At 39.3% G+C, this 24,313-nt stretch overlaps 3 protein-coding genes across 13 annotated transcripts in view; 1 reads left to right on the top strand and 2 right to left on the bottom strand.

The window, feature by feature from the left end:
* The window catches only part of LOC119560382 (E3 ubiquitin-protein ligase TRIP12), a 31,898-nt gene extending 18,072 nt beyond the window's left edge, over positions 1-13,826 (bottom strand). For 9 of the 10 annotated variants that reach the window (XM_037873790.1, XM_037873793.1, XM_037873795.1 and 6 more), the window contains exons 1-2: positions 13,692-13,826; positions 1,431-2,194 (exon numbers count right to left, since the gene is read on the bottom strand). In XM_037873790.1, coding sequence (XP_037729718.1) covers positions 1,431-1,947 — 517 coding nt within the window. In that variant the 5' untranslated portion in view covers positions 1,948-2,194; positions 13,692-13,826. Of the gene's footprint in view, positions 1-1,430; positions 2,195-6,816; positions 6,915-13,691 lie in introns of those variants that run through there. The other variant, XM_037873792.1, reaches the window with a different exon arrangement.
* LOC119560383 (checkpoint protein HUS1) lies at positions 9,960-13,808 on the bottom strand. Of its 2 annotated transcripts, none has more exons than XM_037873801.1 (2): positions 13,692-13,808; positions 9,960-10,870 (listed from the first exon to the last, which is right to left on the bottom strand). In XM_037873801.1, the coding sequence occupies exon 2, from the start codon at positions 10,853-10,855 to the stop codon at positions 10,019-10,021; it is 837 nt and encodes a 278-aa protein (XP_037729729.1). In that variant the 5' UTR covers positions 10,856-10,870; positions 13,692-13,808; the 3' UTR covers positions 9,960-10,018. The 2 variants fall into 2 exon arrangements, with proteins under 2 accessions (XP_037729729.1, XP_037729730.1); XM_037873802.1 differs by lacking the exon at positions 13,692-13,808 and adding an exon at positions 13,452-13,617.
* A 4,451-nt stretch (positions 13,827-18,277) lies between the features above and the next one.
* On the top strand, positions 18,278-20,822 carry LOC119560766 (mannose-1-phosphate guanyltransferase beta). The gene is made up of 4 exons (XM_037874388.1): positions 18,278-18,649; positions 18,704-18,985; positions 19,160-19,694; positions 20,371-20,822. The coding sequence occupies exons 2-4, from the start codon at positions 18,812-18,814 to the stop codon at positions 20,769-20,771; spliced, it is 1,110 nt and encodes a 369-aa protein (XP_037730316.1). The 5' UTR covers positions 18,278-18,649; positions 18,704-18,811; the 3' UTR covers positions 20,772-20,822.
* The last annotated feature ends 3,491 nt before the right edge of the window (positions 20,823-24,313 follow it).

Raw genomic sequence — 24,313 nt, 5'->3', positions numbered from 1 at the left:
TAACCTTTTCTAAAGTGGTAAACAAAAAACTCGATTTAGATACAAATTACTTTTTGAGGGCTACTTAAAGTTTTAAAATCGCACGGTCTTTTTGATCTAATGGAACGATTTTAGTAAGCTTATACTCAATTACTGACGGGAACGACAATATAGAAGAAAATAAACTATACATTTTAAACAGGGAATCAAACCGAATCCCATTTCGGACCAGTCAAAAAAAAAGTTATAACCAAATAATAATCAATACCACACACCACATGCAGCAAATCAGCTGTTTTCACTAATATGCTCCAAGCCGCTAGGGGCGCTGTGGGCTAGGTGGCGCTAGCTACAAGCAAGCATATCTCCATCGCACTCTCTTTAGCTGAGTAACGGGTACTTAATAGTCGATGGTCGACTATATCAATCTCTCTTGTTTTTTTATTAAAAGGATTAACAATTAAAAATTATTCATTTTTATTAAAGTGGTTAATAAGATTTTGATTTAACAACTCTGGTAACTAGGTCAAAAACATAATTTTGATAACCATGCTCGGATTGTTCCCAACCGTGCTTCTTTTCTCTCAGCAACAGTCTCCCTCCCAATACTGTAAAGGCTATGCCTCAACCAACGTTTCGAATCCTCTCGGAATGTTTAGAATCCTGCCTAGATGTTTCGAAACATATATACTATTGACATTCGTTTTGTAAATGATATTACAGCTGAGCTCGAAACAATCTGTTGATTCAGGCAGGGCTCAACTACTTATGCTCATTTGGAATATCGTTATCTGAAATATCCATTCATCCATTTACACTCCGAACCGAAGTGGTTCAGATATTTTTTTAGAATACGAACCGAACCTTTAACCGGGACAGCGACTTATTTTGTAAGTGAACCGGAACCGAATCGGAACTATTATTTTTAAAATTCTATTCGGCTCGATGAAAAAAACCTTTTTTGTTATCTTTTTTTCTAATCGACAAACGACAATATGTTTGAGAATTGTATGTTTGTACTAACATTGTGTACTAAGTAAAGAATGAAAAGCACTAAAAGAATTGATATTATTTAATTAAAACAAATTTTATTTGTTGAGCCCTGGCTTGAGCCTGAACCCTTTTCTAGCATATCGACGAACCGGTTGACAAACCGATCCCGGAACCAGAGAAAACAAACCAAACTAATATAGGTTCACAGCCCTGTTTATAAGTAACTAGGATCAAAGTCCTTGCTATGGACAGCGGTTTCACTACGAGCTGCTCTCATATTTAAAATTGGCCTTTTTTAAATTGGTAAGCAAAGTAACTGGTACGTATAGGTACCAGGTAGGTATATATATTATCTCTGTCGTCAAGGCAATTTGATCTGTTTTAAAATCCATATCTGTAGCAGTTCCTAATTCAAAATGGTTTTGGCTGGTTTAACATTGGTTGATTAAAAAACTCACGTTGGTTGCTACTGCGGGTGTGGTTGCTGCCGCTGCTGTGCTGATGATGCTGGCGCTTACGACTGCCGGGTGAAAGCGATTGATCGCTCACGATCGAGATGGAGTTGGATGCTGGCGATGATGGCGAACGATGCGCTACTGTCGTGCGCTTGGAGACTTGCGACTCCTTGCTGCTGTGGGCTGCTGCAGAGGAGTGGTGGCGACCTTGACTGCGGGATCGCCGGGTTGAGGTGGTTACAGTTGAGGTCGAGGTGGTGGCTACTATGTCGACGGAGGAGCTGACAGCAGGGCCCGATGATGTTGCCGGCGTGTTGTGTTTCCTGTTTTTGTTGTGGCCCTTGCTGCTGCTGCTTGTGTTGTTATTGCGTCGCCGCTGGGACGAGTGATTGGATGAAATTGCGGTGCAGGTCGCACTGGTATTATTAACCAATGTCGCTGATGTTGCTGTTGAACCACCGTCGTCGTGCTGCCCCTCCGTCAATGCAGAGAGCGATTGACTTTTAACGGATTCGGCCATAGACGACACTTAACCGCACCGGCATCGAACACACTTAACATGCCAACACAACCAATAATTGAATATTGATCTCGAAATGTTTTAGCTGAATCCGATAACTAACCATGCAAATGGTCTCTAAAGCAGGTTCAAATTGAATTTGCTTTTCTCTTATTTCATAATCACTGATTTGTCTCTTTCACTTCACTTTTCACAGTTTTCCTTGCTTGTTTCCTTTCTGCGTGCTCCGTTGGGTGTAATTGCTGTGCTGCAATAAAGGAATTGAAGATACAAAAGGGGTGTTAAAACAATGTGATACAAAGTAGCAAAATAGAACGCATTTAATGGTCACGTTGCAATGGCAACGAAGACAAAAGCAGCGGCCACGAGTCGAAATAGTGGAAAGTTCGGTTAAACATGAGTCAATCGAAATGCTCTCACTCAAAACACTGCACGTTGCCACAATATATTTAAAGTCTTTGGTTAAATCGGTGACTTAATTGGTATTTTAAAGGACAAAATAACAGGCCCATTCAAAGATTTAAATATTTTAGATTAACATAAATTCGATTATTCCATACAATATCACAAGTTGATGGTAATAATTCTGATAAATTTAGCTTTAGATAGGTGCAAAAAAAAAAGTAGAGCCGAAATACGAGTTAAAAATAGTCACAATGGAGTCGGATCCAGATAAAACCTCACCCCAGGAACTATAACAGGCAGAACTCAGAAAAGCAGAGGACGCAGCCAAGCGGAGTGATCACCACATACAGGAAATTCTGACTTCTGACAATGTCGAGAGGCACATATGGAGGTAATACCCAAACGGAAGAGAGCGACTGGAACCGCGAACCAGCAGTACCGAAAACACACAAGAGATAAGGGGAATACAGAATATGGCACTCGAGGGCCTCAAGTGAATGTGAAAAACCGGCTCAACTCAAATCAGGGATAGAGATAGAGAGATAGAGAGGCAGGAGAGAGAGAACGGACATTTCTAGAAGCCAAATGCACAAAGGCAGATTTTCAGCCCCATTTTTAAGGACAGGTACTCGCAGACAATGACAAATGCCGCATCACACGAGTGGTGCTGACTATTGATTCAGCGAAATAGCACAATTCAAAACTACAAATTTAATTACAGTCTTTGCGTTCAATGTACATTGTTCATACCTAAATATGCAAGGCAGCTTGCTCGTTCCACTTGGTAAATTCGATTTTGAAAGCTACAAGAGTGGGCACCAACTTCTATTTATTCCAATGCGCTTTTTACCTCTTGTAGATCGAGCAATTTGTTCATAACAATGTTTAAACTAAGAATTTGATTTATTACTTTATTATAAAACGCACTTCATTGAAGAACAAAAAGACATGTTGGCACCCCAAAACAGCAATGAAAACTAGAATCCGAAAACTGATAACAATGGAGAATTTACACCACCTAGAAAAGACACCACCACTGGGAAAACACTTCCACTCACACACACTTGAGCATTTTGTCAACATATGAAAACTGTAAATAAGTTAACAGCTGTTTGTCAGCAGCCACCGACACGTGCATGCGAGCGAGGGAGAAAATCGAAGAGAGAAAGAGAGAGAGAGAGCAGAACGAGAGCGAATGTTTTGAGTGGAAAGATAAGCGCTGGCTCACTCATACTCACTTACACTCGCTCCCAGCTGTGCTAATCAGCTGTTCTCGGCCGTTTTGTTTATGTTTTGCCTTTCGTAATGCCAAGCGTGTCCGTGCATGTGTGGGTTGGCTATCTGCCCCTTCTTCTTATGTGTGTGCGAGCGAGAAACAAGTTCTGCGAACATGTGTGCGTGAGTTGCCATGCTTGTTTCGAAGAAGATGAAATGAAAAAATCGAGCGCAGCACAGGCTTTTTCGTTTGCTTCCACTCGCCGAAAAAGATGAGATTTGAACGTTCTGCTTCGTTCTGCGCCCTTTTTATACACATTATGTACTCGAAAACCCCGTCTGTCAATATGTATCGTTCACAATATAAAAAAATGCGTAGTTCTCTCATTTTGGCCCTTTTGCGATCTCGTTTCTGTCTCAGTTCCTCTCGAACTTGACAGGCAAACACGATAAAATAACGAAACAGAATACCAATCGTCAAACATTTGCCAAAGTGGCCAAGCTCACCAAAACTCAAGCAAAAGCAACAAAAAAAACTAATACAACAAATTCAGTTCAAGGCCATCGAATAAAGCCAGCAACCCAAACAAACAGACGACGTCAGCGGTTTTGGTTTGGGGGAAAATTATTTGTATTCGACTTTTCAGTTGTCGAATGGTTAGAATTGGCACCATGTCACGAATTGAGATTATTTTTCAACACATTGCGTTGAATTTATCTTTTTATGACCAGTTAAATGGTTTTATTCTTTTCAAACCAAAATTTTTGTTTAAAATGTGTAATGACAAAGATATATTTCGATATGGTATTGTGAATACCCTACCCCCTAAGTGTTTTTTTGGCTTTTAAGTAAGCACCTAGCAGCACGTAGTCTTGTATCCCATTTTCATGATCACATTTGATTTCACATTAAGAATTCGTGAAACTTGGTGAAGCAACACATTGAAATCGACTAGGGAACATTTCTCTAGGTTAGGACCTCATTTAGAGAACATTTACCCGAATAGGCCACTGCCGATTAGGTCGTTCCAAACACACCACACACAACCCAGGCAATACTATCTATCTACATCATTCAGTCTCCACTCGTATCTCTGCCCCACAAGTTTTTCACACCGAAAAGCACAGACGAAAAAAAATAATAAGCGAGGCCACAAATGGCAGCCGCCTTCATGCACGAGTGTGTGAGTGTGAGTGCTCCGTGCCAGTGTGTGTGTGCCGAGCATTTTGCTTTGCGTGTGGCAACTCCAACATATGGCGATAGCCTCTGTGGTTGTTGCTATTGGCTGTGGTTGCCTTTTATCAGCAGTTGAAAGAGAAACGTTAAGGGTCCTAAGCAGAAACAGAAGCAAAACCTTTAACGCAGTCAAAAGCCGTTCAAACAACTTTATTTTCCACGAGCGGAAGGTCTAATAAGCACGGCAATATCGAATAGAAGTAGATCTATAAATGGGGAAAGCATATTCTATAAATATGCATCAAAAAATATTTCTTAAAATTCCAATTTTGCTGGCTTTATAAAAATCGAAAACGCATAGTGGTTCGATTCGATATTTATAGATACAAATGATACATGTTATAATACGCAGTATTGAAATAGAAAAAATTTAAAGAGTTACAGCTTTTTTGAATTAAAAACAAATGAATTTTGTTTTCTAAAAATTTGAAGTTTACATGTTCTAGTTATTGAGTGATGAACAAACTATAAGTTTGCCTCCCGTCTGGGTTGGTTTCCCCAGCTGACTGCAACCCCCTTAGAACCATATGCTACACGAGAGTATGACAACCCTGGGCCGGAGCATAATTGATAACAATTTGTGGGTTCGTTTGGCTGTATGATCTGTGCCCTACCTCCCCCATTCCACCCCTGTTTGTTATGCATTGTGCGTGCTATTTTGTTGGCATTGTTTGTAACTTATTTGAATATCGTTGTAAAGAAGCATTCGAGCGCATATTAGAGCTGGTCTCAATAGTGCTGCCCTGGCAAGTTTTCTGTATTTCCCATTTTCCGCTCCCGCATCAGGTCGACTTTTTATATTTCTCTTTCCGACGGTTACGAAACCTGCCTACGCACAGCTGAGTGTGCGAGCGAGACGGCCTGCGATTCACGTGTCCACTTCGACAAACGGGTAGTATTCTTTTGGTTTTTGAGACTATTGAGAACTGCTTTTGCTTCAGAATGTCAGCCCCATTTGACGATTCTTAAGCAATGTATATAAAAGTTAGAGACTTGGTTCGTTGGTCTAGTGTACTACAGTTTTAACATTTGTGTAAATGAAATATTTCTATATTCTATATTCAAAAGTCTGACCAAAATTTCTGCTTTTAAAAACGTGTATAATATAAAAATTATATGTCTTTTACATAAATAAATTTCACTCAAGAAAGAGGATATTTTTGTTCTTAAATAATTATTTGGATTACAAATTGTTTGCAGTGGTTTTCTTCGGCCTTACACTGTAAACTTTTTTCTCTGTCGTCCCGAATCGTGCCGAAATTACGTAGTTGAATAAGCGGACGTAAGAACGCAATAGCAACGCCACCTGGCAACCCTATCAAGTGGGTGGGTGTTGGGTAGCACTGGGCATGCAACAATTAAACTCAGGTTTTTTATCCAATGGGAAATTCTTGACTTTTTAGAGACAAGGTCAGCCAAAAGCATTAGAAAAACGTATGGCTAGAGGGGCAACTTCAGCCCCCAGTAAATTACACCACATAATTTGAGGCTTTTACACAACGCGTTATGTACACACAGCACATACGCATACAGACACATGTGCAACGGCTGCTATATACAGTTATACACACCACTTTGCTGCACTTTCCATTGCGAAAACGGAAATGAAAAAAGTAACTGAACAGCTATATATATTGTTAATGTAATTCGACTTAATTTCGTGGCAATTGTGCAAAATTCGACTGAAAATGAAATGTCGATTGAGGAAAATGACAAGGAAAAAACGCAAAAGGGAGCACACAGAGCTGCATGTGCGCGAAAGAGAGCGCACGAGGGCAAGCGCATGACGACGTACACACTCACACACACACAAAGGCTTTCGGAAGAAGGAAGAGGAGGAGAACAAATAAGTCTCAGTATGTACAACAATATAACGAAATCAAAGCGATGAGCAAAACTTAATGCATACACAATTTGAGCGATTTGCATGCCCTGGTCCAGAAGGAAATCCGATTAAGTTCAATTCTGTCCGACGCAGCGTGATAATATTCGGAATTATATAAACACGGCACCTTTTCGGTTCTATCACTATGTACCAGTGGCGTCGAGTGTATAGAAAATACAGCCGTTTGCATTCTACTTTTCAGCTGTGCACGCACTCAAATCCAACTCACGAATGAAACAGAGGCAGAAACGTCAGAATCAGCAGCGCTCGGCGGAAAATGGCGACGGAGAACGCGAGTGAGAGAGAGAGCGTGCTTGAGTGGAAGAGCAAGAGTGGAACTGCCACTCAAGGCGGAGTATTTGTTTGTTGCCTAGAAAACGATCTAATGAAACACAGCCCTCCGAGCGGTTATGGTACACAACTTAATTGAAACAAAGTCAACTGGACATTGGGACATTGGGGGAAGAAAAAGCACTCAATCCGCCCGAAAACAGGTCACTCAACCCTGGAGAATGAGGTCAACAAACCGCTCTCTCTCTCTCTCTCTCACGGTCTTTTGATTTAGCCTTACACCTTGCATGTGTGTCATTGTGCTAACCTAATTGATTTAAAGCACAAAATATATAAATAAGTTGAAATTCCTGATTTGCTTCCACTCAAAATGGCCGAGTGACCATATTAAATGAGGAGGCAAGAGAGCCGACTGCTTTTCCTTTTAGGGGTTGCCCTCTTCCACTCACTCGGTTCTCTCCCTGTTTCCTTGTACTCTCTACCTGTGTTGCCGTTTCCTTCTCCCCCTTTGATCAGCTGATCGTGCGCGTGTAGCGGGGAGAAAATGCGTGAGTTACAATTACAATTCCAATAGGGTCGCTCGCAGTTCGAAATGCACTCAGCTGACCTCCTCAAAACACGCGTGTGTGTGTATACGAAAAACGAAGCAAAGAGCGGAAACCAAAAAACGAACAGAAACAAATTCAAGACGGGTTTTCCCCTCTGTATCCATTTGCCATGTACTATTCTTTTATTTCCTGACTCGACTAAAGTATATTGCTACGGAAATTCTGAATTCAATATCTGGTTAAAATAACAGTTTACATAGTCAGACTTTAACACTCAATTAATAGTCGTCACATCGGCGAAATCTGTCCGCCAGCTGTGAGAGAGAGCGAGAGGCCACTACAGGCAAGATCGACGGAAAATATCAGAACATAGAATAATTTAAACAAATCCGCCCTTTAGCGCAACTTAAAATGTCCCAAAAGCATATAGCAATGTAAAATGTGTATTTTAATTAAATGTAATCTTAAAACGGTTAAAACATTTTAATAAAATTGTTACATTGATTACTTTTTGATTGTCAACAAACACAGTTTATTTACAGTAGGACCGTAAAACCACACTACACAAAATACAATTGTTCCGCTGGCAAAAAATAAACTTTCAGTGAAAAGTACAAAGCATACCATTTTCCAAATGTATAAATATTTGTAATGTTTTATTAAAATCGCAAATAGGTCATATTTTGAACAAATTACATGCCGGGGCTAGCAAAAATATCTTTTGATTTAATTTTTTATTTCAATAAAAACTCGGGTAAAAACTGGGTTAACCAGGCATCGTAATGCCATTTTATATAGGTTGGGCATGGACGCATTGTGGGATGTCCAAAAAACTTCAGGAGCACTTCGCGTCTTCGTTCGTCAGCTGTTTTAAAATATATTTGTTGTGCGGTCCCACAAAATCTTCAAAAGGCCTAAATAAAGTCAGCTTCAAATAGAAACTACAAAAAGCAGTTTCCAAAAATCTCTGTTCTAATATTTTTTATGATGTTTCATAAAACTTTAGAAATATTTTTTTTTTTACTAAATTTTTTGAAGAACGTCACAATTTTCGAAAATATCTTTTCTAATACTTTTTATGATTTTTCAAAAATGTTTAGAAACATTTCTTCATACTACATTTTTTTTGAGATTGTTACATTAAAAACATAAAATATATATGCAAAACTTTTTTTTTTTAATTCTTTTTACAGTTACTCTTATTTTTAATTTGAGAAACTTTTAGCATCAAACCGTTTTCGTTTTCAAGTCGACGAAAAAAGTTTCAAAAATAAACTTTCACAAAAATTCGACATTTTCAATAAGTGCTAAATGGTTTGAGAAGTCTTTTATTATTTGAGCGAAATTTAAATGACCTTTCCATTAATTTCAAAATGTACATGAAGTAAGTTCAAATTAAGAAAACATTTAACTATATCTTTTGTCAAAATAGTTATGCCCACTAGTGCTCATAACTGTGTATAAATATTTAATACCAGATGGAATCGAATCACCAAGCAAGTAAATGCAAGTCAATTGCAGTCGTGTGCATGTGCAAGTTTTAAAAATAAAAAGAAACCAGTAACAGCAAATAATAAATATGCATGGATGCAACTCGCTCTCTCGGTCTCACTCACACGCTTATGCAAGTGCAGTGGCAATGCAGCCGGTTGAGTGAGAGAGACAGAGACTCGGAGAGAATGCGAAATGAGGCCACGGTTGCTGACGAATTTGGGACAGAAAGAACACCCGCACCAACTTTCGTTAACCGATAACACCAGATATCTTTGAAGCAAATATTCATGTCTCATGCTCTATGCCACATTTAAGCATTTACCAATTTGTAATATCTTGTAAACTCCCAAAAATATACATATTTTTTTAGCTATGAATGTTTTTAAGATTTGATTGCCTAATAATCTTCAATAATTATGATTCATGCTGGATTACTACTTAATCCTGCTCAAAAAAAAGTCTAAGACGATTTCATGTTTAGAGCTAACGTTTCAGTAGTTAAAACAATTGTAAGATATCCCTAAAATACAATTTTAAACATTTTAATTTAGAAGATTTCGTAACCTAATTTTTTTATATACAGATATACGGTTACCGTTAAATGTGAAAAATATTTATCAGTATAAATTGTACTCCAATTCAGAGCTTGGTGATTTCTGTGGCATTCCTGATTCGGACTATTTTTGATCATGATTAAGTAGGACCCTGTTTAAAGATAAGAAAATATCACCCGCAGACATTGGCAGAACTGTTTAATCCTGCTGGGTTTATCTTAACATGCTAACACAATCCCAATTTTTGGTCAAGCAGATAACGAAACCTTATCACAACATACCAAGGAGATAGATCGTGGGAAAAATAGTTAAAAATTCCCATTTAGCATTTGAAACCTATCCTCTCTCGATAAAAAAAAAGTATGAACAATATTTTTTCTCTCGATTACACATTAATATTTATTTCAGCGCAGACTGTTAAAACCATAAATCCGCTCTTAAACTACATACAGACGGCGGGCAGAATGGAATGTAGGACGACATCCTGCCGGACATCTATTTGCAGATGGATGGAATGCTCCCGGTCAATCCCAATGGTTAGCTCGTCGTTGGGGAGTTGCAGTGCACCAAAGAAGGCAGAGGCTTTTCTGGAATCCACGGAGCAGGAGGTCTCCTGCTGGGATCCTACCAGATTTCGTATCAATAATTTTTGGAATCGACTGGTCACAGTGGACATTTCAGAGGTGGCTATAACATTTAGCTCCCCGTCAAAGCTGGCCTGGAACTCAAGGCTAGGCGATACATTTTTTAGTTTATCGATGAGACTTCGCAGCAATCGTAAGGTTGGCAAACTCAAAGCCAGTTGTGAGTTTGGAACCCTTGGTACGACATAGGCGGACCAATCGCTGGCCGGGATTATGGTCACAGGAACATCGTGTACCACTTCGCGCGCTTCTGTCGATGAAGACAGGAGCACCGAGGCTATAACCGAAATGCAGGGAAACTGAATCCTTTGCAGCTTCAACTTGCAGCTATTAACGCCACCGCCTCGGAGCACGGAAAATGCTCTTCCGAGGTTAGCCGAAGACATGCCCAGAACTATGTATTCCTGATCCGGGCGGGCAGCCTCCATACGATACTCCGGAAAATATTCCTCGGCTGCAATGCTGGCCCAAACCAAGGGCGACGCAGCGGAGCTTTGGTCCTCGTTCACGATGAAGTGCATCTGTCGAGAGCCCAGGATCATCACGCAATCCTTTGCCAGTTTGGTCAAAGTGGCCACAATGGCCTGGAACTCCCGCATGTACAACGGATCCTGCATCAGAGCGCGGAACTTCATCTTCCCAGCAAAGAACTGGGTTAGAGCCGGAGCAACACGGAATAAAACGGAAAAAGAGAACAAAACAAAAACAGAGTCAAACACGGCTGCCAATAACTAATATTGCAGCCAAATCTACTATAAACTTCTGTAAAATTACCTAGACAAATCGAAAAATAAATCAAAAAGCTCTAAATGTTTCCATAATTGTGAGGCAAATCATATTTTAAACAAAGGCATCACAAGTTTCAGTGATTAAGGTTAGGACAATAGTCTCTTTAAAAAAGATCAGCTTTCGTTTGAAGGGGAAAACACGTCGTTTGGATAACAATTGCCTTTAAATGGCTAAAATATTATAAACTTTGGGTATTAAAACTTCAATTTTTTTAGATATTAATAGTACTTGATATTCTTCTATTTATAATCCATCAACATACTTTTTGTTCAATTTAAACATAAGCACGACGTCGTTTTTTGGTCATCGGACCCAAACCAACCTGGTTGAAGGGTTGTGGGATGGAAACAACGGCGAACCTTCAAACCCTTTTCGGGGGGTTAATGAGGTGTGTGGGTCCGGGTAAAGGGGGGAGGGAGTGGGCCGGGGGTCCCCCGACCCGTTCTCCACTTGCTATTACTCTTTTCTTCTCTTCTCGAATTCGAATTTGAGTTCAATGTACAAAGGCGACACTCACACCGATGCAAGCGAACCCACATATACAGCACACTCCCTCATTAATCGCACACACACACCGAACGATAGAAAGAGAGAGGGAGGTGGCGGGAGAGGGAAGAGACGAAAGACGAAGAGCCAGGCAAACAAAGCGCAGAGCGAGTTCTGAGTTGTGTTTTGGCTCTTCTTTTTATTTATTTATTTTTGTTTTGTTGGTGGGGCGAAACGGTGAGCAAAGAGCAGGCGAAACGAAACGAAGCTCGACGAAATGAAGAACGTAGCCAGATACAAAAACTGCCTCTTCTCCTTGCACACAGAGTCATCAAAAGACAGACAGGATTTGTATGCTCAAGTGCAGGGGAGACGATTCCAGGGGCGGGGTTGCAGTGGGGGCTCCGGCGGCGGAAATCAAATTATATGCCTGTCTAGGGGGTCAAAATATTTCCCTTTTCGCAGTTCAATCAACCTTCAAGGTTAGCTGCACGTTATCAGGCGCTCCATTGCAACTGATAATGCAAGCGTGTGTACTGGTTTATGCGTGGCCGTTTGTGTTTAGTGGATATACCATATGAGACTGCTCGACATTTTCAAAGTTGTCACATCTCCATAACGCGATAGACGAAAAACCATGCTAAACTTTAATATTTATGATAGCTTAGCAGCCTAGAACTCAGATAGTAAAACACTTTTGCTAGTTGGAAAATCCTATTCCTAGCAGTGTGACCGAATTTTTGTGAGTTCAGCAAAACTGGTCTTACTGTGCTTGCTGACAAGCAAAAAGAAAACAATCTTAAGAAAATATGCAAAATAAATAACAGTTTATAATAAACTATTGGTAAAGAACAAAAGGAATACATTGTGACTTGTGTTAATTATAATTTAAGTGACGCTGGTTGAGGAAATTAGTAGAAATTTCCTAAAGCATTTTTATAGTAATATCGTATAAGGCATTCCTTTTCTTGCCCACCAGTTCATAGTTCCCAATGCAAAACCTATGTAAAAAAAAAAACTCAGAAATCCGTTAAACTCTATAGTGCAAACGGGGGAGTAGTATTGTAACTTGTGGGAAAAACTTTATATGTAGAAACATGTTAATAAATAAATGTTGAAATTTGTGGACAAAGTAAAACCAATTTTAGAGTCTAACTCTAGCTGGCATGACAGTGCTGCCCATTCGGCAACAGCTGTTTTTTCTTCTCGAATTGACCTGTGACGTCACATCAGCATAGCTTATTTCACAAGAGGCGAAATAAATCATAGCTATCAAGAAGTTTGCTTTCATGACAAGATGTTCGTCATGGGTTTTGCGGCGTTACTAGCCGAAACCTTCATGTCATTGCAACGTGAACATATTTATATTTAAAAGAAAAGCAAGCCAGGGGTGGGGAGAAAGGCACATTAAAACGCTGACAAAAGGCCAAAAATATAAATGCTGAGAATGGAAACGTGATTATACCTTTTGCCATCTCTCTTGCACCGACAGAAGCACACAAAAACTCGCATGCAGATGGAGCACCACCCGCTTAAGCTTGTAGCATAAATAAAAGAGAAAGTAAAACTTAACAAGATGCGCTCTTCCCTCGCCCCATCCCCTGATCATAATAAAAGACAATAACAATTTGAAAAGAATTAAACACACACTCATAAGATTGTGTACCCTACGCAAAACGGTTAAATGGTTTCTAAGAAAATATGTGCAGCCGGTTCTGCGTAAATGAAATAAATGAAAAACCCCGAGTTTGAACTTATGCACTCTGTGGATATAAGCTTTTCCTTGCTTATTTCCAGGAAAACTGATGTGACTCCTCGGCAGCCATTGTAAAAATCAATACTGCCAGATTGGCCACACAAAAAACTCACTGGAAACCAATTGGCCGACAACAGGAATCTTCTTAGGGCTAAGGCAATATTTAACCACGCTTTTGCGAGTCTTATATTAACACAAACCTCTAAAATATAGCACAGAAAAGTTAATACGGAAAAATGCAAATGGTCGACATTTTGTTTTCCGTCTCGCTGGTGCCTACTCGAAACGTAAGCGTGTGTGTGCGTGTATGTGTATCTCGTCTGAACTCGGAGCCCCAAAAAAAACTCTGTGGTCAAATCCAATCACTTTCTCACAGCGCCCCAGGCCCGCTTTATGCAATGCCCTTCATTTCCGATTGCGTTCACTGCAGTCGCACTTACCTTCGAACTAATTGCAGGAGTTTTCTCTCAAAGTGCACAGTTTTTATACACTGCACTCAGCAGTTTTCACACGCGACGAAACGGAACAACAATACACCAGCCAGCGTGACCGCACCGATAGCGATGCAAAATACCACCTTGCCCAAAAATAAATACCATTTCAGTTTCAAGAAATACCATTTAAATATCAATTTAAAAATATGTTAAATGGTGTTCGTTTGAATAGAATACATTTGAGATTTATGGTATCGCGTTTCTAGCTAAAGCCTAGTACTCACATCGACGAAAGCCGCGAGCTAACCATAGGAGTGAGCGAGAGGCAAACAGGCGGCTAAAGCTTTTCGTCGGGTCTGTTTTTCAGCGCGTTACTCAGATGAGCTAAGGAAATACCAGAAAAAATACCACATTTCGGGAGTGAATTTTCGATGAACGCCGTTTGCCGCGACCCAAAGAATAAGAAATTTAATCTTTGGCGACGAAACGGAACAACAATACAACAGCCAGCGTGACCGCACCGATAGCGATACAAAATACCACCTTGCCCAAAAATAAATACCATTTCAGTTTCAAAAAATACCATTTAAATAACAATTTAAAAATGTGTTAAATGGTTTTCGTTTGAATAGAATACATTTGAGATTTATGCTATCGCGTTTCTATTTAAAAGTAAGAAATTATTTGTACATACGCTTGAATTAAATCAAAAGTTTAATTAAATACTATTTTCAAGGTGACTAAGTTATCAGTTGTCGGGATAATTCCATAAATGATCTTTATTTTTTAAGCCTACTACTCGCATCCACGGAAACCGCGAGCTTACCATAGGAGTGAGCAAGGGGTCTGTTTTTCAGTGCGGTACTCCGATTAGCTAAGGAAACGCCAGGAAAAAATAAGGAAGTACCAAAAAAATACCAGATTTTGAACGTGAACTCCGATGAACTCAGTTAGCCGTCACGCAAAGAATTAGAAATGTGATCTTTGGTTGGGTTTGAAAGCGGTGTGGAAACGAAAATATAAATGAAAGAAAGAAGTTCATTGCGGAGGAAAATGTACGCCTAATTTAAGATGTGCCCTGCATTATGGAAGAACGTAGAAGTGCTGCGCACAAGTGTGCCGCGGCATCGAATATATACTAGTTATATCCGGTACTCGTATTGTACTCGGGGAAAATTATGTAACAGTTAGAACTAGGCGTTTTCGACTCCGTCAAGTATACATCATATGTATTTGTATAATATGGATCCATAGCCGAGTCGAACTAGCCATGTCCGTCCGTCCTTATGAATGCCTGGATCTCCGAAATTCAATTCATTTAAAAGTTGTAAAAAAAAAAATAAAGGAATATACGCTTGGTGGCACAGTGGCGTGTCTTGCAATCTTGAGAACAGTCGCTTTGCTGTTTGCATATCTCCATCCCTTTCGCACTCTCATCAGCTGACTTTAGCGTTCTCTCTTGTGTTCAATAAATGTATTTAGGACCTTAATTTTAGGTTATTCCTGCTTAGTAAGACTAGTTGGATATGATATATGATAAATGATTGAAGATAGAGTGTTTACATTGGCCTCGTTTAACAGAACAACATGAAGGATTTCTACAAAAATGACTGATTAATTTCTATTTATTTGAAAAAGTACCCTTAAACATCTAGAATAATAAAATAATATAATAATAAGAATGAGTTTTATACGAGAAAATAATTTTTTTCAAGCCGATTTTGAAATTAAATTTTGTGGCGTGAAGAACCTGCAGTCATCTGTTTACCTAAATTAACAAACATGCTCCTGTTCTCACTTTAGGTTTGCATTTTGCGGTGTCAGAAAAATGTTTGTTTTCGATTTTTCGTGCTTCGGCTTTTGCAAAGTTTATGTTACCGTTTCGTCAACGGAATATTTCATTTTGTTATTAAAGTTATTGTTGTTCATTATAAATTAAATATGTCATTTATCGCTCTTGTTATGGTTACTGTGGTCAATGAAGCAATAAGTAACATATATTTTTTCTTTTGCTAATAAGAACGATTTTAGGTAAAAGTAAGAGAACACTCTCTGGTCGAGTGCCTCGACCATCAGATGCCCTTTATTCAGCAAATATACAAAACATATATACTTAATGGGGTCGAAAACCCTTCCTTCTACTTGTTACATACCTTCCGACGAATATAGAATACCCTTTTTTTCAACGAGTAAAGGGTTCAAAAATAAGATTAAACTTAATTTTAACAAGTCTAGAACTTCCACGGCCCGTTATTTTCAAATGTTTGCCGGAATTACATTTCAAAAAAGCCAAGTCTGACGGTAAAAAAGGTCAAAATACACCACTGGCTATGGATATTGTCTGTGGTGGCGTCACCTCGGACTTCTTTTAACTAGAACAAAATCCATGTCATTATACACGACTTTATATTTTTAAAAAATTTTGAAACAAATTATTGTACTGGTACTTATTTTTTGAAAATAATAAAACTGTAATTTGGTTGTACAATCTTCAACTTTTAAACAGTGAAATAACTAAAAGTACTATGGATCCATTTGGGGTCAATGTAATGTAAGCATAAGCAACTATATAATCACCCAGGTTCACAGCTCAAGTTTTCCACAATCCATTTTTACTTTTCATTGATAATTGGGCCCTCCTGTGTAAAAGTCCCATACAAACTTTTGTGTCATCACCTACAGATTCCATGGCATAGCTAAGAACACAGAAAACCGATGTTTGCCGACAATTATGTGGCCTATATAATTAGACTTGTCTAAAATTGACTAAGTAATACCCTGTTCCCATAGAGTCCATCCGTTCGAAACGGTTGGGACTTTTGACAAATGTGAAACTCCGATTCCCATAGGGCACATCTACCATCCGACAACAGCTGTCAAATCAGCTGTGGCTAATAAAAACACAAGCAATAATTGTGAAAGTGGATTTTGCCAGACCAAAATGAAACATTTACCATCTATTTTGGCTGTTGTACAACAGCAAAATCTTAAGTTGAATCAGCTTTTATTGGCAGCCAATTCAGAGGAGTGGAATGACGACGAATTGGATCTGTACGAAAGCATTTTTTCTGAAAAAGAGCAAATGCCACGAAATTTGTGGATGCTGGTACGTGCTCTTAAATTGTATTAAAAATACTATAAAAGAATGCGATTTATATTAAACAGATGCGATACGGGACATTTTGGGAAAAGGATATACCGGAAAACAACGACGAGTTCTTCAAAGAGAGAGCTTTCGTAAGGAGAAGAGGACCTTTTCGTTTTTGGTGGACCGACTAGGTGTTTTGCGGAAGAACTGGCGAAATGCCATTCCTCTGGAAAAGCGGATCGCTATAGCCTTGGGATCATCAGCGGTTTGTTGGGAATGGTCTTGACAGCCACTACAAGAATAATAATGCAGACATTTTAGCCTGTTGCATTTTGCACAACATTTTAAATGAGCACAACAGCGCTTTAAATGAAACTTGGCAACAGGCTGCAAGTGACCTACGCGAGCAACCAAATCGGACTAATATGTCTGCAGATTTTAGCCAGCCTGCAGAAAAAATAAGGGCAGCTATTTCCCAATATTGTCTAAATGGTAACAAATAAAGTTAATTAATTATAAATCTGTTTGTTTTTTATTATTTATTATTTTGGTCTATTTATTCTAAATTTTTTGGAACTCGTTGTTTTTCTCAACAGCTCCAACAAATCCGATTGGAATTTATCTTGGCTGTCTGCCATTCTTGACAATATTTCTGTCTGCGCTCGCTGCTCCTCCAGCCTTTCTCGAGCTATCTCCACAAGCTCCGACTTTTGGTCCACCTTTGCGCGCTTAGCAGGGGGCGCAGTGCTGCCTGAGCGTTGACTGCCGCTGCAGATAGAAGCTTTCTGTCATCTGGGTCTACATCCAAGAGCTCCACAAAGTATTCCCTAGTATCTGCAATAAATACATTTTATTAGATCATTTTAAACCAAAGATATAAGTGTGGGACATACTCTCGCCTTCCATTTTCAAAAGTTTCCCGTCATCATTGTTTACGTTTTCGTAATGAATGTTTCACTATCCACTTTTAAGAAGAAGAGTTTAGGGTTTCCACCCAAAATTATCGCCTAACTATCGCATAAAATAGTCCGTCAAATTTAGATGGGGAACTAACTGGGAAATTTTCGGAACGGCAAAACCTTATGGACCATCTGTTCAACGGATGGTAGATGGTGGATGGATCTCTGTGGGAAGACCCTATAAGGGTTTGTTTTTTTAGAGGGAGCACTGTATTTCGTCTTCTTCTCTTTCGCTGTTGTTACTTTAAGCGGTTGTGTGCAGAGGGTATGAAATAGTGGAAAGTGGAGTCAGTCTATTATAAACGGTGTGAAGTGCTTTAAACGTTAGCACCGACCACTATCGATAGTTTCATCACTATTTTGCCAGCTCGGTTTTTATTTACTTTTCTGGGCGGCTCGTTTTGTCCATTCTTCCATTCTCCATCTTGCATCTCGCTTTTTTACTGACACTTACGCTGAGGCTATCTCCCTTTTTTACTGACACTTACGTTGGCTTACGCTGAGGCTATCTCCCTTTTTCACTGACACTTACGCTGAGGCTGTCTCCCTTTTTCACTGACACTTACGTTCGGCCGAGACTTACGTACTGTTTTGCGTTTGCTTTGAAAATCACCCCCCTCCCGTCTCCTCTGCAAATAAAATAAATCATCCGCTCCGACTCCGAATCGAATCCGACGAGGCCGATAATTCGGGCGCCATGAAAAGAACAATTACTATAAAAGTGGTACACGTAAAGTACTAGGTTCGATGTTTATATAAAAGGTTATAAACTTTGAAAACGCTCACCCAAAGCACCCAAAATACTCTTATTTATTTTTGGAGATATAAACAAGCTTCCAATCAGCCACACCGAACTTCTTATCACAAAACGACGTACCCAGAAACAACAACAACACAACAAAAGATAGCGCAACAAGGTGAGTAAACAATAAACTACATAGAAGTTACTCACTTGTCTTTGACGATTGCAGCTGTTGGCCCGCCGAATCGGAATTTCTGTGGACGGAGAAACTCTCGAGAAACCTAAGGTCTGACGTGTCGCTTGATTACGGGCGGTAGAAGAACGGAACGGAGCAGTGATGTGTGGAAATCCGGCTGTGGGAAACGGGACGAGGGCTTTGATTCTGGTCGGGGGCTACGGCACCCGGCTGCGACCTCTGACCCTCAGCACGCCCAAGCCACTGGTAGAGTTTGCCAACAAGCCGATTCTGCTGCACCAACTAGAGGCCCTTGTGGATGCGGGATGTCGCCAGGTGAGTGAATACGAAGTTTCGGGGTCAGAAACCTTAAATGGTTTAAAATCACTTTAAAATGTATCCAAAAATTGGCAATGAAAAGCAAGAACTTATGAAATTTTGATGTGAGAGAGATTGTGTTACCTGAGTTAAGAGACTTTGCACAATCAATATAAATGTCTTTCCTTACAGGTAATTTTGGCAGTCAGCTATCGAGCTGAGCAAATGGAAAAGGAGCTGAAAGTGGAGGCTGACAAACTGGGCGTGGAACTGATCTTCTCCCACGAGACCGAACCCCTGGGAACAGCCGGGCCCTTAGCCCTAGCGAAAAACATTCTAGCAGCCAGTACAGAGCCCTTTTTCGTGCTCAATTCGGACGTCATCTGCGATTTCCCCTTTAAGCAACTAGTTCAGTTTCATCGTAATCATGGAAAAGAAGGCACTATTGTGGTCACAAAGGTCGAAGAACCCTCAAAATATGGAGTTGTGCTGTACGATGAGTCCGGCTGCATCAAAAACTTTATTGAGAAGCCGCAGGAGTTCGTTAGCAACAAGATCAATGCCGGCATTTACATCTTTAATCCCTCAGTGCTTGACCGAATAGAAGTTAAGCCCACATCAATAGAGAAAGAGGTATTTCCGACCATGGCGCTGCAGCAAGAGTTGTATGCCATGGATCTTACTGGATTCTGGATGGACATCGGTCAGCCCAAAGACTTTCTAACTGGTACGCCTGACTGAATCACTCTTTCCCCTTAACCTCGATGGCCTATTTGCTCTTATCTCTCTGAAAGCAAACGTAGATGTCGTAGTTAATTGTGTTTTGTTTTTTTTTGTCTACACTGCCTTTTGCCTTATCTATTTTGAGTTTCCTAGAAATAAGGCTAAATGTTTGATAGAGCGATTTCTGTTTAACTGAAGTGAAGCTCATTAGGCTGATAGAGGGTGAAATTCAATTAAAATAGAATGCTAGAAGAGTAATTGGTAATACTCTAGATTAGGGGACTCACCACCGAAATTCGCGAAAAAATTATCCTCGATGGACCGCGATTTTTTAAGAACTTACATGCTATAAGGTCGGATATGGTTCTCTTGTAGTTGAATTTCAAAGTTCCCGGTTTTGCTATAAAAACAAGGATGCTTTTCTCATACTTGCTATAAAATCGAGTTGTCCTTAAATTTTGTGTAATATTAAAATTTGTATATAAAATTGTTTCTTTGTCAATACTTATCTCAAGCCGAGAATCTGATCAGTCGTACTATTACGTGAACATTTTAGAGCAACTAAGTTATTTTGAATTTTTATTTTGCAATTGGTCTACAGAATTAGGGGTATATGATAATAAAGATTTTGCTTATGTTTAATATTTTTAATGTGATTTCACCTTTCTGTTCTTTTTCAGGCATGTGCCTTTATCTCAGCTCGCTCAGACAGAAGCAATCTCCCAAGCTATACACAGGACCTGGAGTGGTAGGAAACGTGTTGGTGGATCCCACGGCTAAGATTGGCGAGGGTTGTCGCATCGGGCCTAATGTAACCATTGGACCGGACGTGGTTATCGAGGATGGTGTGTGCATTAAGCGCTCGACCATCTTAAAGGGCGCCATCGTTCGCTCACATTCTTGGCTGGATTCCTGCATTGTCGGTTGGCGATCAACTGTGGGTCGTTGGGTTCGCATCGAGGGCATCACTGTGCTGGGCGAGGATGTAATCGTCAAAGATGAGCTTTACGTTAATGGAGGCCAAGTCCTGCCCCATAAAAGTATTGCCGCTAGTGTCCCAGAACCACAGATAATCATGTAAGCCGATGGTTCACATCGGTTAGTGTAAATACAATATAGTTTTCTTCAGTTCCGCCGTTTCGGTATTCTGTAAAGGTGCCTTCTGCTTCAATGGTCTTACCTACGAATTGCAAAATTCGCTCGTTGAAGAGAGCAAATGAAAAACATTTCCAACAGTTAGCTTTGCTATCTATTTATAAACTAAAGCTCAATATTCTTCTCTAATGAAGGTGGAAAATCTGACTTATAGTCTGAATATAATGCATTAGCTGACCCATTTTGTACTTTCATAAGCGAAGTATATTTTTAATTTTTAAAATTCTATTGGTTAGTCAAATATACATACGTATTTACGAAAATATTAAAAAATTCGAAGTCATTTTTATTGTTAGCATAGAAAAAAACTAAAATGATAATACCACATATTGTCCTTGGCGGAATGCAGAGTTGGAACTCTCGATCGAATTTCACGCCTCTGACTCTTCTAATGGATAAAGGAAATTCCTTTGGAATTGTTATAGGGAATTATAATTCCTACAAATGCAGTTTTGTTTTACTTAAACTAAATTTTGAAATGAACAAATATTTATGTTAAAAAGTTATAAAACAATATAATTTTGTTATGTGCGCGAGAAAGGAAAGGTTTTGCTGTCGGGCTTTAAGTTTTAATTGTAATTAAAATTGGATAACTCCACAGTTTAATTGGTGTTCTAGACAGAATAAAAAGAATGGTTTCCTTTTTTTTTTTTTAATTTTTTCAGTAAGTTACTATTAAAACGAAGAGGATAAACTGGTAGATGCAGAATTATTAAGAACTTTTACTTTCAAGTTAAAAAATGTGCCACTTCGGCGACAAAATAGAAAATAGAGATAGCGTCGAAACATAATTTTTTTTCAATATGGTTAGTGTCCTGAATACATTTTTTAAATAGTGGTTCATGTCTTGGAACTTACTGGTTCAAATTTTAATCTGGCGGCACTTTTAATTATTTATCTTCCCCCACTGTAAAGCGATTTTCTTAAAAATTGACGGCTTTATCGTTATGATTTTTTCACTGAACTTGCTTTAGGCGATCCCCAATCTGCCAATATACCGTGCATGCAACATCTGAGAGTGGAGCCCTGTACAATTTTATATATGCCCCACTTTTTTGTTTGGGGAAAATCCGAGGTGCATTCACTGTTAAGCAATTTTCTCAAAAACTGACTGCTTTAGCTCAATGATACTTTCTGATAAGAAGCTTGAATTAACGCCCAATAACCAGGTTTACCGTGCATATTGGTACAACCTCTGTGAGGGGAGCAATAAACAAAATTGTGGGGACCCGATTTTTAAAATAGATTTTTATTACATTTATAGAAGTCGGATATGTTTGTAAACTATCTAGATCGATAGATATTTTCATTTTAAACAATTAAGCATTTAATATTTTTTGATTCGGCTCCAAGAAGCCGAGAAAATAAAAAAATAAAAATTGGCCCCATGTTCCAGATTCCACCTTTCCGCCATCGTCGCTAACAACTCAAGGTTTCAAGTTTAGGTGATTTTTGGACTTGGCGTTTCGGGATTTTTTAAAGAAGAAAATGCATTTTAAGTGCAATGGCGTCGTTATAAGGAAGTTGTTGGTGCAGTCCCTCGGAGTCTTCCAACGGCTCGAAACGAATTTTTTGGAAATATCGCATCGATGATATTTGGTTTTTGAAAAAATATAATGATATTTGAAAATATCACTTTAAAATATCTATGTATCGATGATATTTTATATATTTTCAAAATATTTTAATTTTAATGGGAGAGGACATCACAGGCTGCTCATTAAAAATTCACAGCGCACAGTACCATAAATATGTTACTTTTACAAACAAGATATGAAGAAATTCAAGACATCGAAAAATTTTATCAAATCAATTTCACATTTTTTATTAAATACAAGAATGCTAAAATGAAAGCTTGGGTTCTTTATATATTTACTCACGAATTTGGCCAGGAAAACGGTCTCCAAGAAAAGGACTTAAAAAATTTTCTTTTGAGAATCAAAAAATTGAGTTTTCGGGTTTTTCTTGAATTTATAGGGGTTCCAAAAAATCCGAAAACCCAATTTATAGACTCTTAAGGAGACATTTTCGAAATCCTTCTCTTAGAGGCCGTTTTCTTGGCCAGATTCGTAATTATTGCATTAAAATAAAAAAAGAAAATAAGCCTAAGTACTTTCAAACTAATAGTATATAGAAATTCAAGTAAATTTTACATTCAATATCTTCAAATTTTCGCACACAGCCGAAAACATTTTCAAGAGACTTCGGAACAGCGATGTTCCTTATAGGCCCATGTGAAATAAAATATACAGGCCAAGTACCAGAAGACCTGTGGAAATAAGAGTAGAACGGGTTGATCGAAATCTTGCACGATATCTAATATTACCAAAAATGCAGCGCTTTCCAGCAGGAATCGCAGAAGCAGCCTCTCCCGGGGAGATCCAGGACCAGGATAGCCTAGAGGACAGCACTCGCGCACCAGGTGCACCCAGCGTCCTGGGTCCCGTTTCCAACCTCAAATGAAACCTATACAAATCCAAGGGGAGCCAGGTAAAGAATAATACCGGTCTACATAGTTGGCTTAATTAAAAGCCTCCAGATTTGCTACACCAATAACGAGTCCCTGGAAATGGTCAGCGAGGCATGCAAGTGTCTGATATTACAAAAAATGGATGACATCTTCAAAAGCTTACGCAACAGAGATGTTCCTTACAAACACATGCCAAGGAGAAGGCAGGGCGAGGACCACCTACCCATTATATTACCCGTGTTCTTGACCCGCTGGTGATTACAATCTAGAAAAGCCAGACCGGATATATAACCAGAACACTTTGATCAGCTTTAGGAAACACAACACGTTTTTTTCAATAAAACAAGTAAACGAAAATTTGTAATATTTTTACTGTCCACGAGGTTTTTGTCAGTAAAAAATAGGGCTAGATTTCCTCAATTTCATTCGGCTCACCCAAGACTATTTGAAATGGGTAGAGCTCCCAGACGACCCAAGAAGCCTATGCACAGGTACAAGTTTGTATGTAAAAGTGGATATCGGCTGGGTCTTTGGGAAAGTTGGCCGGAAAGCAACAGTTCAAAGGAGGGCAATGCTCCAATTAACCCAAACGCAGACAAGGGAGAGTAATGCTCCAATTAACTCTAGCACGGACTTGACGCAGATCGAATACAAGCCAGTAATCAATGGAGAAACTTTAGGTACTGACTACCAATTCAATTGTCAGTGTTCTGGACCCGCTGCTGAGACATTTAAGGACGATGGCTGCAGTTCAGAAGAGGATGACCCCAACAGACGGTGGTCGACTGGAGTAATTTTCTTCGGGAAATTTATGTTAGCTGGACGGAGAAGAACGCAAAGCAGATAATATGTGGAGACGGTTTAACCGTCGAAATTGACGAAACAAAATTTGGCCGGCGCAAAAATAATTGCGGGCGCGTTTTCTTAGGAATTTGTAGAGAATCCGGGGACTCTTTTTTGGTGACTGTGGAGGATTGTAGCCAACGTCGCCAATGGAA

Source organism: Drosophila subpulchrella, unplaced genomic scaffold, assembly GCF_014743375.2.
Source record: "Drosophila subpulchrella strain 33 F10 #4 breed RU33 unplaced genomic scaffold, RU_Dsub_v1.1 Primary Assembly Seq354, whole genome shotgun sequence".
In the NCBI taxonomy this organism is placed as follows: Eukaryota; Metazoa; Arthropoda; class Insecta; order Diptera; family Drosophilidae; genus Drosophila; species Drosophila subpulchrella.
The sequence above is the reverse complement of the archived record's forward strand: the minus strand, read 5'-3'. Positions and strand labels throughout refer to the sequence as shown.